Here is a 17,317-nt window from a genome sequence, read left to right on the forward strand (position 1 = left end):
AGGACAGGCCTAACAAAGAAAATAACAGAACTCCACTAGCCGTCACCTTCAGCCCCCAACTAAAACCCCTCCAACGCATTATTAAGGATCTACAACCTATCCTAAAGGATGACCCAACACTCTCACAAATCTTGGGAGACAGGCCAGTCCTTGCCTACAGACAGCCCCGCAACCTGAAGCAAATACTCACCAACAACCACATACCAAACAACAGAACCACTAACCCAGGAACTTATCCTTGCAACAAAGCCCGTTGCCAATTGTGCCCACATATCTATTCAGGGGACACCATCACAGGGCCTAATAACATCAGCCACACTATCAGAGGCTCGTTCACCTGCACATCCACCAATGTGATTTATGCCATCATGTGCCAGCAATGCCCCTCTGCCATGTACATTGGTTAAACTGGACAGTCTCTACGTAAAAGAATAAATGGACACAAATCAGATGTCAAGAATTATAACATTCATAAACCAGTCGGAGAACACTTCAATCTCTCTGGTCACGCAATCACAGACATGAAGGTCGCTATCTTAAAACAAAGAAACTTCAAATCCAGACTCCAGCGAGAAACTGCTGAATTGGAATTCATTTGCAAATTGGATACTATTAATTTAGGCTTAAATAGAGACTGGGAGTGGCTAAGTCATTATGCAAGGTAGCCTATTTCCTCTTGTTTTTTCCTACCCCCCCCCCCCAGATGTTCTGGTTTAACTTGGTTTTAAACTTGGAGAGTGGTCAGTTTGGATGAACTATTACCAGCAGGAGAGTGAGTCTGTGTGTGTATGGGGGTGGGTTTTTGGAGGGGGGTGAGGGAGTGAGAGAACCTGGATTTGTGCAGGAAATGGCCTAACTTCATTATCATGCACATTGTGTAAAGAGTTGTCACTTTGGATGGGCTATCACCAGCAGGAGAGTGAATTTGTGTGGGGGGGTGGAGGGTGAGAAAACCTGGATTTGCGCTGGAAGTGGCCTAACCTGATGCTCACTTTAGATAAGCTATTACCAGCAGGACGGTGGGGTGGGAGGAGGTATTGTTTCATATTCTCTGTGTATATATAAAGTCTGCTGCAGTTTCCACGGTATGCATCTGATGAAGTGAGCTGTAGCTCACGAAAGCTCATGCTCAAATAAATTGGTTAGTCTCTAAGGTGCCACAAGGACTCCTTTTCTTTTTGCGAATACAGACTAACACGGCTGTTACTCTGAATCCATGAGGGGATGATTTCATATAACAACTTTGTGACGTCAACAGGGACACGCTCCTCAAGTCAAAATAACGAGGCGTCCTTGTGGCCCTTGAGACTAACACATTTATTTGGGCATAAGCTTTCGTGGGTTAGAACCCACTTAATCAGATGCATGAAGTGAAAATGCAGGAGCAGGTGTAAATACATGAAAGGAGGGGGTTGCTTTTCCAAGTGTGAGGTCAGTCTAACAAGATAAATCAATTAACAGCAGGATACCAAGGGAGGAAAAATAACTTTTGAAGTGGTAAGAGAGTGGCCCATTACAGACAGTTGACAAGAAGGTTTGAGTAACAATAAGGAGAAATTAGTATTGGGGAAATTAAATTTAGGTTTTGTAATGACCCAACCACCCCCAGTCTTTATTCAGGCCTAATCTGATGGTGTCCAGTTTGCAAATTAATTCCAGTTCTACAGCTTCACATTGGAGTTTGTTTTTGAAGTTTTTTTGTTGAAGAATTACCACTTAAACCTGTCACTTTTAGGTCTGTTACTGAGTGACCAGAGAGGCTGAAGTGTTCTCCTACTGGTTTTTGAATGTTATGATTCCTGATGTCAGATTTGTGTCCATTTATTCTTTTGCATAGCGACTGTCCGGTTTGGCCAACGTACATGGCAGAGGGGCATTGCTGGCACAAGATGGCATATATCACGTTGGTAGATGTGCAGGTGAATGAGCCTCTGATAGTGTGGCTGATGTGGTTAGGTCCTATGGTGTCCCTTGAATAAATATGTGGACAGAGTTGGCACCGGGGTTTGTTGCGGGGTTTGGTTCCTGGGTTGGTGTTTTTGTTGTGTGGTGTGTGGTTGCTGGTGAGTATTTGCTTCAGGTTGGGGGGCTGTCTGTAAGTGAGGACTGGCCTGTCTCCCAAGGTCTGTGAGTGTGAGGGATCATCCTTCAGGATAGGTTGTAGATCCTTGATGATGCGCTGGAGAGGTTTTAGTTGGGGGCTGACGGTGATGGCTAGTGGCATTCTGTTACTTTCTTTGTTGGGCCTGTCCTGTAGTAGGTGACTTCTGGGTACCCTTCTGGCTCTGTCCGTCTGTTTCTTCACTTCCCCAGGTGGGTCTTGCAGTTGTAAGAACGCTAGATAGAGATTCTGTAGGTGTTTGTCTCTGTCTGCGGGGTTGGAGCAAATGCATCCCAGGCAGCGGTGGGAGGTGATGGGTGGGGGCAGCTTGTGGAGATTTCAGTGGAGGAAAGAAAGAAAGTCGGGAGAAGGGAAGAATCAGCAGCTGAGAGGGGCCCAGTCGGCCAGAGGAGTGGGAAGAACGGTCAGTATCCACAGGATGCGATGTTCATTAACAACCAAACTGCTCAAAAGGACGCTCCTGGAGAAGTTGTCCGTGTCTGTTACCTACCAAATGGGCACTAGAGGGCACCCATGTGTTGACTGAAGTGTGAAGAGGCCCAAATCAGGGATCTCAGAACAGGCCTGATGGGCCCAATTCTCAGTCACGCTCAGGTGCAGTGAGCTGTGGCTATTCTCTGCCCCCCAGGGCCCATAGGGGGTGTATCGGGGGCATGACCAGAGTGCACTGCGCTGTGGCTATTCCCTGCCCCCCCCCAGGCCCATACGGGGTGGATCAGGTGCGTGGCCACCTCCCCCATCCCCACCTCAAGTACAGGATGGGGGAACTGGGAATCCCACCTGCTGTTTCTGTCTGCGGTATCTCCCTGTGCCACCCTCTCCACTCACGTCTCTGATAAGAACTGAGCTGCTCCGCTCGGCTTTGCCTGCCCCTCTGGCTCTGTCCAGCAACCAGAGCCCCAGGGGCGTTGCTGTGCGTGGCTCTCCCCACAGAGACCTTCAAGCTTCAAATGCCACCAGCTCGGTCTAGATATCAACGCACCCATGGGCCTCCTTTCCTAAGAGATGGATTTGTCCCTGCATCCTCAACCTGGATTTCCCATTCTCCCACGGCTGTGCGCTTGGCTGCCACACACCTCACCAGAGGTGGCTGCATTTCAGGGTGGGGATGATGTGCAGGGGTCCCCTGCTCCTTCAGCACAGCACATGCAGGGCCTGATTGGCAGAGATGCTGCTTCCTAGGCTGGCAGGATGTGCTGGTAGCAAATCCCCTCTCAGGATCTTCTAGTCAAAACCCTCGTCCCCCAGCTCAGTCCCACTGGTGCCTCCTCCAAAGCCCAGGGCTAATAACCCTCATGCCGCAGGGCCTGATTCCCAGGGACAGCGTCGGAGCTCAGCATCAGCACAGGCTGGGGAGGGCCGGCTGTTCGGATTATGTCACATGCCCGCTGAATCCTGGGAACTGGCGTTGGCCAAGAATTTCAGTGACCTGCCCGGACGTCCTCAAGTGTCTCTTGCCCCTCAGGACTCAGGGTCAAAAAGCCCCCCAGACGTGACTGCGGCTTGCAAGCCAGATTTTCGGGGCTGCTGAGGCTGGAGATTGGGGACGGCTCCTGGGGCGGGGGGAGTTTGTGCTGGACATTTCCCGATGCCCTTTGGAAGGAGTCGCTCAGGGCTGGGCGTGGGTGTGAATGGGACCCTCCCTCACACACGCGACCCTTCAAAATGACTCCCAGGGTACTCGGGTACCGTGGGGGATAAATCCCTGCAGAGCCCAGCAGCCCTAGGCCCATAGGCGTGTATACGGGGTGTGTTGGGTGTGCCTAGGCACACCCGAGTGCAGGGGTGGGCAAGCTCGTCCTGCCCGGCCTGCCTGAGCTCCCGGGCAGGGAGGCTCCCCCCGGTGCCGCCCCTGCCCTCCCCCATCCCCCGGAGCCTCAGCGTGCCGTGTCCAGGAGCGGCCCTGGACAGTGCTGCAGCGGCGTGGCCCCGGCGGGACCCGAGCTCCTGCCACTCGGAGCTGCGTGGTAAGGGGGCCGGGGCCGGGGGGTTGGATAAGGGGCAGGGAGTCCCAGGGCCGGGGGGGGGGGGTTGGATGGGGGCAGAGGTTCTGTGGGGGACAGTCAGGGGCCGGAGAACGGGGAGTTGGGTCGTGGGAGTTCCGGGGGTCTGTCAGGAGGTGGGGGGGGGTGGATAGGGGTCAGGGCAGTCAGGGGACAGGGAGTGGGGGGGGGGGTTGGTGGGGTGTGGGGTCCCAGGGTGGTGGTTGGGGGGGGTCTCGGGGGAGGTGGTCAGGGGACAAGGAACAGGATGGGTCGGGGATTCGGGGGGGGGGGGCAGTCGGGGGGCAGGAAGCAGGTGGGGGTCAGATAGGGGGTGGGGCCAGGCCGTTTGGGGAGGCACAGCCTCCCCAACCTGGCCCTTCCTACAATTCTGGAACCTCGATGCAGCCCTCGGGCCGAAAAGCTTGCCCCCGCCTGCCCTAATGTCTCGAAAAGAAAGTGGCTAATTGAATGGCACGGTACGCTCTGTCTAGACAGCCCGCGGTCGCGCGCGGTCCTCCCCTCCCCTCCGACTACTAGTCTGGAAAATCTCTGAGCTAGCTAAGCGGCCGCGTCAGGCGTGCCCAGCACGGGGTCTCCAGTGTTCGTAATCTTTGTCTCGTGTACGCTACTGAAATAGCAGAACAAGACCGCGGCTTCCCGTTTTAATTCAGCCGTATGACACCCCCTTTCAATTTTAAAATATGGATCGGTTCGTTGGGAAGCTAAGAAAAGGAGCAGGCAAGCCAGTCCTGTGAAGGAGCCTTTCCAAAACCAGCCCATGGAACAAACAAACAGAGCGGAACAATGTCCCAACAGCGCCTCGGCTCACGCTTCACTTTGTACATTGAACAAGACTTGGCTTCATCAGTTCGTTGCAATGACGGGATTGAGGCATTTAAGTCCATAACACCTGGTGAGCGACGTCTCCTTCGCTGGGACAGGAAGATGAAGAAACCGCAATCTGGTTTGGGCAATTTGGGTTAGCTCATTATCTGGTTAAAGATAAAGATCATGAAAAGTGACTGTATCTTTGTCCACGCCTGGGTATCCCGGCAGCAAACATTTGGCATTTTGTGTCTCATTTTGTAAGTAAAGTTTAGTTGTTCATTTAAAAAAAATTAAGTTTAGTTCAGTGTTAGTTTCTTTCGTTAGTTTGATGAATAAAAGTGATGCCCTTTATGGCTGAGTATTCAATAAATGCTCGCCTTTCAAAACAAAACAAAATCAAATCCCCTGGGTGCACACCCCCCTAATGATATGTGCCCCTCACGCCTGGACCGACGCCCCAGCCCCGCAGCAGGCAGGGCGCGCCGGCCCTCAGCCGAAATGCATGGCCCACGCCAAGGATTTAAGATGTTAATGAGCGTTAATTTGCATGTCAGGGGTGGAGCTGCCCAAATCTTACCAGCCTGCTATGCTAGCTCCACCTGGAGCCAGCCAGGTGCCCGCCAGAGGCCAGGCAGTTTATGGCAGACCCAAGGCTGGCTTGGTTAGTGTCACACCCCTTTGGGGGGCTGGTTTGCTGATCCTCCGCCCTCCTGCATCTCAACACGTGCGACCCCCTCCCATCTCCACCAGCTGGGGTGCAACGGGCAGCAAGGAGGAGGCTGGGGGAGGCGGTGCATGGGGCGGTTTCTGGTACTGGGTGGGGCAGGCCGTGGGGACTGGGGTTGGCAGGTGGTGTGGAGAGTGTGGTGGGGCTGAAGGCCGCCCTGAGCCCTGCCCTGCTAACCACACAAGGAAACGACATTTCCGCCTGCGAGCATTGGGTGCAAGGTGGAGCTCAGACTCTGGATTCCTGCGGGTCCTGCCTCGGTGTCTGGGCAGCAGCCAGCAAAGGGTTAAGGGGGAAAAACCCAAGAGGCAGCATGGCCTGGAGGAATAGGGCGAAGGTTGGGTGCCAGGACTCCTGGGTTCTATTCCAGCTCCGGGAGGGGAGTGAGGTCTAGTGGTTAGAGCAGGAGGCTGGGAGCCAGGACTCCTGGGTTCTCTCCCTGGCTCTGGAAGAGGAGTGGGGTCTAGTGATTGGGGCTGGGAGCCAGGACTCCTGGGTTCTAATGATGGTTTTGCCATTGACTCCCTGTGTAACCTTGTCCAAGTCCCTCCCCGGCTCCAAGCTGGAGGAGGAGGATCCTGCCCCAACAGCTGCGGGGGCCGCGTGGCTGGAGCAGGCAGATTGCCCAGTGCTCAGAAAGTGCCAGTGAGCTCCCGAGTGATTGAGCTGGGCCAAGCCAAGGTAAGAGCCCAGTACAAACAGCCCAGCTCCCTTCCCCGCCCCCGCCCCGGCCTGACGAGGTGATGGGGCCCAGCTGCCTCCAGCTCGTCCTACAGCTCCCCAGAGCTCAGCCCCTCGCTGCTCCCAGGAGCTGAGCTTTGGGCCCCAGAGCTGCAGCAATGGGGGCGGGGGGCTTTTGGTCTGGGCTCCCAGTGGAGCAGAAAGTCCCCATCTCCACCCATGGACGGAGGTGACCCCGGCTGGAAATGGTTCTGCTCGGCTCCTGAGAAGAGCTGCAGAGCTGGTGAGTGCAGGACTGCAGGCTGCTAAAATAGGGGGGAGGCAGGAGCAGGGCACCTGGGCGTCCCTGCTCCTGTTTTTAACCCCGATGGCTTGGTGCAGCCCGACCCGTTCCAAAGGCAAAGCGTGGGGGGGGAGAGCCAGGTGGGGCGGGCAGGCTGTGGGGGAGTGAGGTTGCCGGCTGGGGAATGGGGTTTGTAGGGCTTGGCTGTAGGGTGGCTCACGTCAGCTGGGCAGGGTGTGAGCAGCTGGGGGGCTTCTGGCAAGGGGGAGGGTTGCTGTGGGGCATCAGGGAGGGGGTTTCCTGGTACCAGAGGAGGGGTCGGGGGTAGACTGGGAGGCTTAATTTGGTGATGTTTGCCAGGCTCTGAGTGGGCGGCCTGGGAAAGGGAGGGGTCAGAGGGTCATTATAACATCTCTAGGCCATCAGAACTGTTCCTTGCGCAGGCCTCAAACTCAGCTCCACCTGGAGGAGAGTCCCCAGCAGCTGTGAGCAGGGGGGGTCTATGACACACAGGGGAGAGGCTCCGATTCCACCCCGCAGCAGGCGGTGTGGGGAGGGGAAGGCAGCTGACACAATGGCGTCGTTGCGTGAACCAGAGTAGTTTATTGGGTCTGCGATGCCAGCCGGGGGTGGGGGGCAGCGTTGTGTGTCCCTCCCGTGCTGGGCGGCGGGGCCGGGCTCAGAACTGGACGTAGGACAGGACCACGTCGCCGTTGATCTCCAGCGTGTCGATCTGCTGGAAGTTGTGGAAACGGTGGTTGTAGTTGAAGAGCGGCTGCCCGTTGGCGAAGACCTTGAAACGTCTGTTCCCACAGCGGATGGAGAGCTGGGGAGGAGGGGAAGAGCGGCTGTGAGACGGACCCAACGGGGACAGCCGTAAAGGAGCTGACCCTTTATGGGACCAGGCAGGCAACATGGGCTAGTGGAGACCGTGCTGCCAGAGAATCCCCATTAGCTGCTAACTGTATAGGGGCTATGAGACACAGACATGCAGTTCTGATGCCATCCAGCAGAGGGCAGCATCACGCGCGCACTCTCTCTCTCTGCTCTAGAAGACCCTGGGCTTGAGCTAAAGGAGAATCCCCATTCGCTGCTAGCAGGAAAGGGTGTATGACACACAGACGAGAAGTTTACTCACATCGAAGTACTGGCCGGGCTGGAAGGGGTTGTGAGGCAGCTCTCGCTCCTCTGAGCCCCACTGCCCGTTCAGGAGGCTGTTCCTGACCACGGTCTTCTCGTTCAGGCGAGGGTTAATATGCAGGGCGATATCCTTGGAGTAGCCCATCTTGAAGTTGATTCTGAAGCTGGGGAGGCAGAGAACCGGTGAAGTTGGAGGCTAGTGGGTGGGGGGACGGGGGTCATCTGCCCTTGAGTGGGGTGTGGCTTTGGGGGAGGCGGGCAGGGCTGGACATACAAGCCAGCTGAGCCTGTAGCCAGATATACAATGCTACTGCACCTGGATGGGAGAAGCCTAGTCTGGGCTAGAAAGCACGGCCTCCGGGTTGGAGCACAGGGCTGGGAGCCAGGACTCCTGGGTTCTATCCCCAGCTCTGGGAGGGGAGTGGGGTCTAGTGGTTACAGCAGGGGGGGCTGGGAGCCAGGACTCCTGACTTCTATCCTTCTATCGTCAGCTCTGTGCAGAGTCACCATGAGACCTGGGGGTGGGGCAAGTCACTTCCCCCCCTGCTGGTGCCTCAGTTTCTCCTGCTGACAGCAGTGCCATAGCTGCATACCTCTTAGCGCCCTGCGGGACTAATCCTTTCACCACCACTGTCTTCTTGGATGTCAGCCCGCCTGGAAAGTTAGCCACGTAGGGGACTTGCTGCAAGAGAATGGAGACCTCCCGGCTAGAATGGTCGTGTCCGGTGCTGGGGTGAGGAGCGTCCCAGATGTGTGGCAGGGAAGTGGCTCAGTGGGGGCGCTCTCCCCTCAGAGTCAGTGCAGACCCCCGTGGAGCACTAGAGGGTGCTGGTGGGGCCCCGGATTTGGATACAGGGGTGCTAACGCGGTGCCCAGGTAATCCTGCCTCCCAAACCTCCCCCGGCAGGTCCAGCTGAACGGGGGAAGTGAGATGGGCGGGGGAGGGGTGTTCTTTTCTTCCTGCCACCAGCTTCGTTCAGTGTGGCTCTTGGCCAGCTGGCACGTTCCACCCCAGAGGTGGCTGCACTCCGGGGCTGGGGGAAGAGTTGTGGGAGAAACCATAAGGTGGCTTCATTGCAGGTGCGAAAGGGCAGAGAAAACCCCAAGTCTGCCGCACTTACCGGGTGAAAGGAAGCAGGGCCAGCCATCATCTGTGGGGCAGAGAAATCCAGGAGTTATTAATCTGGCCAGCCGTGGTATGGCCCAAACCTCCCTCCCTAAGGCCTTGGGGGTGTCTCCGTCCCTGCGGTCCACAGAACTGGCCGTCACCTGATGGCTCCTCTCTAGTTTTCCAGGAAATATCTGGCCTTTCCTTAGCTAAAGTCCTCCCTAGCCCAGCAGTTGCCAGTTGGATACAGGATTCGCCTCCACTTCCGGTCTTAAACTGCTGTGTAGAATTGCAGGGCAGCCGTTAAACGGTAGCTGCTCCCCACCCCAGAGGTGGCTGCATCTCAGCGCTGGGCTTTACAAACCGTTCTCAGTAATAAGAGGGCGTTTATCGGGGAATTTCTTCCTCCCTGGGCCCCAGTGTACTTACCGGCAGGCTTGTGGGTGGCGGAGGCATATTTGGCTGCATGCCCTGAGAGAGAGAGAGACAATATAAGGGGGGTTACAGGGTCTGAGGCTGCAGGGTTGGAATTGCTCTCCTTAGAGAAGCCCGGGCGAGCTGGGGCCATGGCTCTGATCCAGGGAGGAGTGGGGCCGGGGATCCTGGCTAGAGGGGCCCATAGGATCTCTGCTCCCCAGGGGAAGTGGCTGCTCAGCAGAGGGAAGGTCCCTGTGACTCTTCTTTGTGTGTGTGTGTGGGGGGGGAAGGACCCCGTGCAGGCCCCCCGGTCATCCCCTCTGGGCTTGTCACACTGTGGCAGGCGAGGGACTGCGAGGGGGCCCAACGAAGCCCTGCTGGCTTGTGGGGTGGCGTGTAGCTGCGATAGTGGACTGGGTGCCCCCGAGTTGCCCACCCTGAGCTGGCATCTCCCCCAGCCCCGGGCAGGTGGGTCTCCTGGGTACTTACAAGCATCCCGGGTTGCGGGTAATACATCCCCTGCAGGAAGGAAACAAGTGTGACACTGGGCACAGAGAGGGGAGAGGTATTGTCGAGCCTGGACTCCTGGATTGTCTCCCCAGCTCTGGGAGGGGAGTGAGGTCTAGTGGTTAGAGCAGAGGGGGCTGGGGGCCAGGACTCCTGGGTTCTATCCCCAGCCCTGGGAGGGGAGTGGGGTCTAGTGGTTAGAACAGGGCGGCTGGGAGCCAGGACTCCTGGGTTCTATCCCCAGCTCTGGGAGGGGAGTGAGGTCTAGTGGTTAGAGCAGAGGGGGCTGGGGGCCAGGACTCCTGGGTTCTATCCCCAGCCCTCCTACCATCCAAGCTCTCAGCTTTTCCCCGGAACCAACCCATGCGCTAGCGATTTGGCTGCGGGGCCGGCGCTGTGCGTGAGTGTCAAAGTCCCGCATCTCCCTGGGGAAGGCCTGTCCCCTGTCTCCACCACCCACGTGCGCCCCCACCCCCTGGTCACTCACCCCGCCCCCCATCATGCCCCCTCCGATGACATTGAGCGACTGCAACTCGAGGTCCCCGTCCGCTTCGACGACCTGCACGCGCTCGGGTGGGATGCGGTGCCGGAACTCGTAGCAGGGGGTCCTGTTCACCATGATCTGGGGTGTGAGACGGGCAGCATCAGGACCTGGCCCCCTACCCCACCCCTCGCGGAGCAGAAGAGCCACTCTGGGTGGGGGAGGGGAGACCTGATGTCTTGGGGTTTACCCTGGGAACACAGGGGGGACGGCTGCCAAGCAGACTCTGGGGATCAGCTGCTGATGTAGGAATTGGGGGGGGGTCTTTTTTCCCCAGCCCCTTTGGCTTCCTTCTGACCCCTGCTGGCAGGGCCCGGCTCGCAGGTGGGGGGGCAAGACTGGGGGGGTCAAGAAATTGGGGGTGAGGCCTCCTGGCCCCCCATTTTAGAGAGCAGGTGTTGGGATGTGTTTTGGGGGGAACAATTCCCCCTTTCAAAGCCATCTGATTCCACCCACATGGGGGGAGCTGGGTGTCACCCCCCACCCCTTTTCCCAGGCCTTTGGGGAGCAGCCCCCAGCCCGCTGGCTTGGAACATTCAACTGCAGATGGGGTATCATGCCCCCCCCATTTGACCCCATCCTCTTGATCCAGTGGGGCCCACCCTCCCCATGGGTTTCTCCCCACCCCCCACATTTCCCCTGCCACAAATGGGGGATCCCTCCAATGGCGTATTATCCCTCTGCCCCCAATTCAGAATGTGGCCATCCACAGGCCCCCCTGCCCCCCAATATCCCTTGTGCCTCCCACAGGCCTCCCCATACCCCTTCCCCCCACCCCGATATCCCTTGTGCCCCTCCCCCCCATCCCACCCCACCTGGTAGCCCTCGGGGGTGATGGTGAAGAGCAGCTCGAAGGGCTCCCCCTTGTGGAAGGGCATGTTGTGCTCGTGCTCCTCCTTGGCCCACTTGCCCTGCTGGAAGCTGTTGAGGACGATCTTGTCCCCGCTGTCGAAGCGGGGGTTGAAGTGCAGGGCGATATCGGCCCCCTTCTGCGGGCCGCAGGAGAAATTCACGCGGAACCTGGGGGGGGGTGGGGGGGTGAGCGAGCTGCGGGGGGTGGGGGTCACGGATCCCACCCCCTGCGTCGAATGTCTAAATCCAGACGGGCTGTTTTCCTAACGGATCTGCTCCAGGAGTTACCTCTGGCCTGGGTTATCCCGGGGGGTCAGACTAGCTGACCCCCGCGGTCCCTTCCGGCCTGGCTGCAGCTCTTACAAAGAGCGGGGCGCCCCGCTGGGGACCTCGTCCGCCGGCCGGGCGTGGGCAGGCGGGGAACGGGTGCCGCCCAGGGGGGCTGGGCTGCGGGGAGCGGACTGCTGAGGAGATGGAGAGGGCTGGGGGAGTCTGGCCCAGCTGCAGGCTGCGGGGCGGGTGGGGGGGGCGTTGATTGGGTCCCTGGCTGTCAATACCTGGGTGGGGGGAGCGGCTGAGACCCAGGGTTGGCTCAAGGGGAAATGGGCCCAGCAAAAAATTGCAGCTGGAAATTCAGAAGGTTTCTAGCCATTTAGCTGCACTGCTGACCCCTCCTGGGTGGACTCGGGGCTGCTGGGCTGTGTGTCATAGGCCCTATACTGCTGAGTTCAAGGCGCTGGAGCGGAGAGGGGCTGAGTCCTGTTCCCATGAGGGGAGGAGTTCACCCTCTTGTGAAGGAGGGATCCACACCTCTCCCCCCCATGGGGGAGGGGCAGTCGCTGCAGGGAGGGGGTCAAGGGACCTCTCCCTCTCCCCAAAGAGGGAATGGGGTGGCAATGTGAGGCGAATGCCCCAAACCAGGGGCCGGTAGCCAGATCTAACTAGGCCACAGCAGCTCCGAGCAGCGATGGGTCCTGGGGGGGTGACTTTCTGGAGTTGCCATGACAATGGCACCTCCCCCCCCCAGCGTAGGGGTGTGTCAGGTGTACACGCTGCACATTCTGGTGCAGGCCCTCGGATCCGATCCCCTTTCACCCCGTCTCCCCTCCTTGCTCGGCCAGGAGCGCCGGGCCTTTCCCCCACATTCCTCTGTCGGCAGGTTCCTGTTTCTCGGGTTTAATGAGCCACAAGCCCAAGGTCATCACCCTCGTTAAACATCCCGCCGTGCTTTTTGCTGCGTCCTGGCCAAACTGGACCCGTCTGCCTCCCGAGAGCCCCTCCTCTGGGTGACTCTGCTCCGTACTGCCTGTTCCACCCCAGAGGCGGCTGCATCTCTGCACTGGGGGAGAGATCCCTGTATAACCAGCCCCCGTGCCCCACATGAGCCCAGCTGTCCCCCTCGCCTCCCCCACTGCCCGAAGTGTTACCTCTTGGTGTGATGGGGCACCGTGCCCTGAACGTAGATGGACATCCCGGGCCGCAGCCCCCCGACGATGGGGGTGGCATGAGGGAGGGGCTGAGAGATGGGGAAGGAGAGAAGATGCTGAGGGGGGAATTGACCGGTGACACTGCTGAACCCGTAGACACACAGTGCTGGGTGCCTGTCCCCTCCCCACTGCCCGCTCCTGGCTGCTTTAGCAATGCCGGGGGGGGGGTTGCCCCCCTCCACTGCCCTCCAGCCTCGCCTCTCCCTGATTTGCCTGCCCTGGGGCTGGGATCTGACCAGAGCCCCTTTGGGAACCAGGCCGGGGCTCCAGGCCGCAGCAGGGCCTGGGGAAACTGATCGCTTTGCAGGCGGAGTCTGGGGGGACACATGGCCCCTTTAACACGCTCCTTGGCTAGCAGCATTCCCCCCACCCCAAACCAACTTTGGGGGGGGACACACACCCCAGCCTGCAAGCTCTGCCTTTTCTGCGGCTGATTCTAGTTAGCGGGCATCTGTACCGCCCTTTGGGATCCTCGGGGAAAGGAGCCATGGAGGGACCGTGCGTTAGTTATTAATGGATCCCATCCCACCGGTGAACTGGATGGGACCGCCCAGGGCTCCGGCTGGGCTGGCTGAGAAACACACAGGGGATCGGGCGGGTTTCCCATGCCCTGGGCCTCGCCCCATCCTAACCCCCCTCGCCCTGGGCTCTTAGCCAGGTGCCTTCCAGAGCGGATCCCCCAGGTCCCGGGGGAAAAGCCGGCTGGCTGGCGGGGACGGGATCCGAGCAGAACCGGTGTCCGACGGCAGGCTATGGGAATCTCTGCTGTTTGGTGAGCTGAGCAACCTGTCCCCGGGGTGAGTCTAGAACGTTCCCACCCCAGACCCCCCTGCAGCTCATCTGCCCCAGCGTCCTCACCCCCACGGGGGCCCCTGTTTGTTTTTGCCTTGGTGGCATTAGATCTCGGGCAGGTACCGAGCCCGGCTGCCCATGCCTGCCAGCTGCTGTCTGTCGGCATCTCGGCGCAGGGTGTAAATTACACATCAGTTTGGGGGATTTTCCCATGGTGTAACTGACCCACCAAGAGATGGGGCCAGCAACTAACCAGAGTGCCAGACGAGGGGTGCCTTCCCTGAGCGGGGAAGCAGAATCAGGCCCCTGCTCGCCGCCAGCCAGCTGGGAAACTTTCCAGCGTCACCAGCCAGGCGACCCCAAGACCCAGCCATGCATTAGGGGGCAGGGGGGCCGGGTGCAGCTAGCGGAGGGGGAGGGCTGTCTTGCTGGATTATCAGTAGCCACCGTCCATCCAGGGGCCAGCCGGGTGTAAACCTGCAGCGACTCCACCCGCTTTGGAGACGCCACTGGATTTGTGCCGGTCGTAATGGAGATCGAAGTTATTTAGGTGCCCAACTCCCATGGGTTTCAAAAGGAGTCAGGCGCCTAAATTGAACGTGAGCCTCGTTGTGCGTCTTTTACTGAGCTGAGCTGCTGCCGTTTCACGATGCCTAGGAGAGATTTGGCCAACGGGCCGGTGAACGAGGGGACGCGCAGGGCCGTGGGCCTAGTGAGATTCAACCGTGTCTGCGGGGCCAGACGTAGGGTTTGTGTGAAAAATGTCACACCCGGTTCCCGACCTTGCACCCGCTCAGTGGAGCCCTCCGGTGGCGGGTTCGGCCAGAGCTGGGTACCTCCGTTAAGAGGCCATGCAACTGTCTCTGGGGAGCAGTGGGTGCGACTGGCACCCCCGAGCTAGGCTGAAGCAAATTCTCTACCTATGGAGTCGGATCGGCCCGAAATTTGCTCAGATGGGGCTGGGGCCCGGGGAGGGTCCGTATTCGAAGTGGTTGAAACGAGGGGTTCCGGGGGGGAGGAGGGCGTTAAAAAGACAGACTTTGACCTTGGGGTGCGAAATGGCTCCAAGCGATGCCGTGCTCCCAGCGGGCAAACAGGTCAGCTCAGGCAAACAGCAGCGTGGAAATCTTTCTGGGCCCGCCACTTTCTCTCCTCCGCTCGGAGCTGTTTCCTTCCTTTGCTTTGTTCCTGGCTGGCTGCGGGGAGCCTGGGGGAGCCCAGAGCCATGCTGCGGGGTGTGTGGGGGGGTGACACTTACCGGGTTGTAGATGGGCTGGTAGCCGGGTGCAGGGACGTAGGCCATCGGGGCACTGGGGTCTCTCCCTGTGCAGCGAATGGGCAGGGCGGAGCACGGGGAGAGGAGCAAGCGGAGGGAAGGGGGTTTATAGTCCTGGATTGGGAGGCGGGACGGCCAGGCCACTCGGCCGGCCTCCGCCCACCTGCCCAGGAGAGGTGTCGCCCTGCCCAGCCGCACCCAGCTCCGTGGAAAATCCTCATTTTGAGTGGAAATGGCAAAGCCAGATTTCTGATGATCTAGTGGTTGAAGCTGGGGACGGGGAGGGCTGGGAGGCAGGACTCCTGGGTCCCATTCCTAGTCTGGTAGGAGATGGGTTAGGGCAAAAGGGGTTGAGAGTCCGGACTCCTGGGTTCCATCCCCAGCTGTAGGAGGGATTGGGGTCCGGTGGTTAAAGCGGGGTGGGGGGCTGGAGCCAGGACTCCTGGGTTCTATTCTGGAATTGTTCACCCCACAACGTGACTGGAGCAGATCCCCTGTCCAGTGTCACATGCACTCTGTAACCATGGAGCTGGGCCAGTTGGTTTCCCCTCGCGTTCCTGGTGACATCCCCCTTGTGGTGACTGGGCCCTGCAGAGTGGGGTGGGGATGGGGGGGGTCTAGTGGTTAGAGCAGGGGGGCTAGGAGCCAGGACTCCTGGGTTCTATCCCCAGCTCTTGCTCACAGATTTTCCATTGACCCAATCCCAGGGCTGACAGCTTAGATTGGGGGAATGGGGGTGGCGCTGGGCAGGACTCAGCTGCGCCACCCCCCTTGGCTTAGGCCTAGGGTTGCCAATCTTCCAGGATTGTCCTGGAGTCTTCAGGAATTAGGGTCACCTTTAATGGCATGTGACGAGACCGCCAGGAATACGTCCAGCCAAAATTGGCAGCCCTGCTTTGGGCCGATCCTTTTCCCTCTCCGTACCCACATTTCTCCCCCACCATGAGAGCAGCTGATCCCAGAGTCCCGGGCTCAGGGGGGACCTGCAGCTTAGGAAAGGCAAAGGGCCGGGCACTGGGCCGCATGTCCAGCTGGAGGCGAAGGTCCAGCCATCATTGGAGCCAGCACATGGGTAGCAGGTGACCTGGCTTGGAGCTGGGGTGCTGGCATAAGGCAGGGGATCTGGGTCTGGGGGAGCAGAGGAGGGGACTCGCTGCAGGAGACCAGGGGAGGGCTGGGCACGGCTCCTCCCTGTGCCCTTTCCCCCAGGAGGTGCAGCTCTCCAGAGAGCCGTGCCCAGATGACAGATGGGTGCCAGCCTGGGGCTTTGTTTGCTGAGGAGGGGCGCGTCCCTGCCTGACCGTGGGCGGCTGGCTCAGCACGGCAGAAAGCAAAAAAGGGGGGCAGAGGGGGTGCAGCAGGCAGGGGAGGGACTGGCTTCCTCATTCCTAAGCATTGTGGCGGGGCCCCTCGACCCTGTGCACGGGGGAGGCTGTGGCATTTGTGTTTCGGATTCTGTGGTTACCAAGGCCAGATCCCGGGCCCTGCCCGCTCCCCCACGGAGCCAGTTCCCCGGAGCTGCGCTGGGATCTGCAAGCTCTGCTCAGACCGGGGCAGGCTGAGCAGAGGGCGGGGAGCCGGGAAGCCCAGCCGTCCTGTGCCAGTTCCCCAGGGGCGATGTTCCTACGGGCCTTGGCACTGGTGTTAGGGCAGCACCTGGGGCCCACCCTTCCCACAATGGGGCTTCATTGGGCCGGGCGCTGCAAAGACCCAGCGTGAGGGACGGGGGTCAGGTCTGGCGTTACGAGTGTTGTGCTTATGGTGTGTATTACGGTAGCAGGTGAAATCCGGGCCCCATTGTGCTCCCAGTCTGAATCATTAGTGAAGGGGAGGGGAAACTGAGGCACAGAGAGACGTGACTTGCCCAAGGCATGAATAGACCCCAGGCGTCCTGATTCCCAGTGCTGGCAACTGCCTCCCTGTGGGCAGGGTGAGAATTAAGTCCCATGCTCTCAGCCCGCTTGCGGGGGTGGGGGTGGGGGGGAAGACCAGGGCCCTGGGTCACTCCCCACCCCCAGCTCTGGCTGGAGTGGGGGGGCCGACCAAGTCCAGACCATTCATGCAGGCTGGCACAGGTCAGAGTCTCTTGCGAGGGCTGAGCCTTCCCCCACAGCAGGGGAAGAGGTACAGATGGGACGGTGCCACGGAGCCACATCACGCCAGCCCAGGCCAGAGGAAGTTTAGCCCCCGGTTGCAGGGAGCCACCTTGGAAGGAGGGTGACTGGCCTGACCTCAGCTGTCCCCCAGGCACCGAACCCAATAGCCTTTCCTCGTCCTAGCCTTCACTGCTGTTTGCTCCGCCGGCAGGCCAGTGCCACCGAGCTAATTTAAATGGGCCAGAGGACAGGCCAACAGAGGTGGGGCGGTTGGAAGAGCCAGCGCCCCTTGGCTCTGTGCCCCATCCCGTCCCCTCCCCACCCAGAGCTCTCCGAGGAGTTGGGTTTTATGGGCTGATTGCTCGTTAGGTTGGGTGGGAGGGTAGCAAAGGTCACAGCTGACTAGGGCAGGGTCTGCGGGTGTGCGGGAGTCGGCCTTACAGGCCCCTGCGACATCGGGGAGCGGTGGTGCCGA

At 59.4% G+C, this 17,317-nt stretch overlaps 1 protein-coding gene across 1 annotated transcript; it reads right to left on the minus strand.

Moving 5' to 3' along the window:
- Window positions 1-7,305: 7,305 nt before the first annotated feature.
- On the minus strand, window positions 7,306-14,773 carry LGALS4 (galectin 4). Its single transcript, XM_077840754.1, has 9 exons — window positions 14,729-14,773; window positions 12,619-12,707; window positions 11,155-11,359; window positions 10,286-10,420; window positions 9,304-9,345; window positions 8,888-8,917; window positions 8,360-8,448; window positions 7,765-7,930; window positions 7,306-7,452 (listed from the first exon to the last, which is right to left on the minus strand). The coding sequence occupies exons 1-9, from the start codon at window positions 14,771-14,773 to the stop codon at window positions 7,306-7,308; spliced, it is 948 nt and encodes a 315-aa protein (XP_077696880.1).
- Between the last annotated feature and the right edge of the window lie 2,544 nt (window positions 14,774-17,317).

Source organism: Eretmochelys imbricata, chromosome 23 (assembly GCF_965152235.1).
Source record: "Eretmochelys imbricata isolate rEreImb1 chromosome 23, rEreImb1.hap1, whole genome shotgun sequence".
Lineage (NCBI taxonomy): Eukaryota > Metazoa > Chordata > Testudines > Cheloniidae > Eretmochelys > Eretmochelys imbricata.

Bases quoted from the DNA above. Each gene is read 5' to 3' on its own strand.
- LGALS4 (XM_077840754.1), bottom strand. From the start codon at position 14,773: ATGGCCTACGTCCCTGCACCCGGCTACCAGCCCATCTACAACCCG. The intron at 11,360-12,618 runs GTAACACTTCGG...ACCCCCCCCCAG, and splicing joins GTGCCCCATCACACCAAGAG to GTTCCGCGTGAATTTCTCCT. The intron at 8,918-9,303 runs GTAAGTACACTG...TCTGCCCCACAG, and splicing joins CGCCACCCACAAGCCTGCCG to ATGATGGCTGGCCCTGCTTC.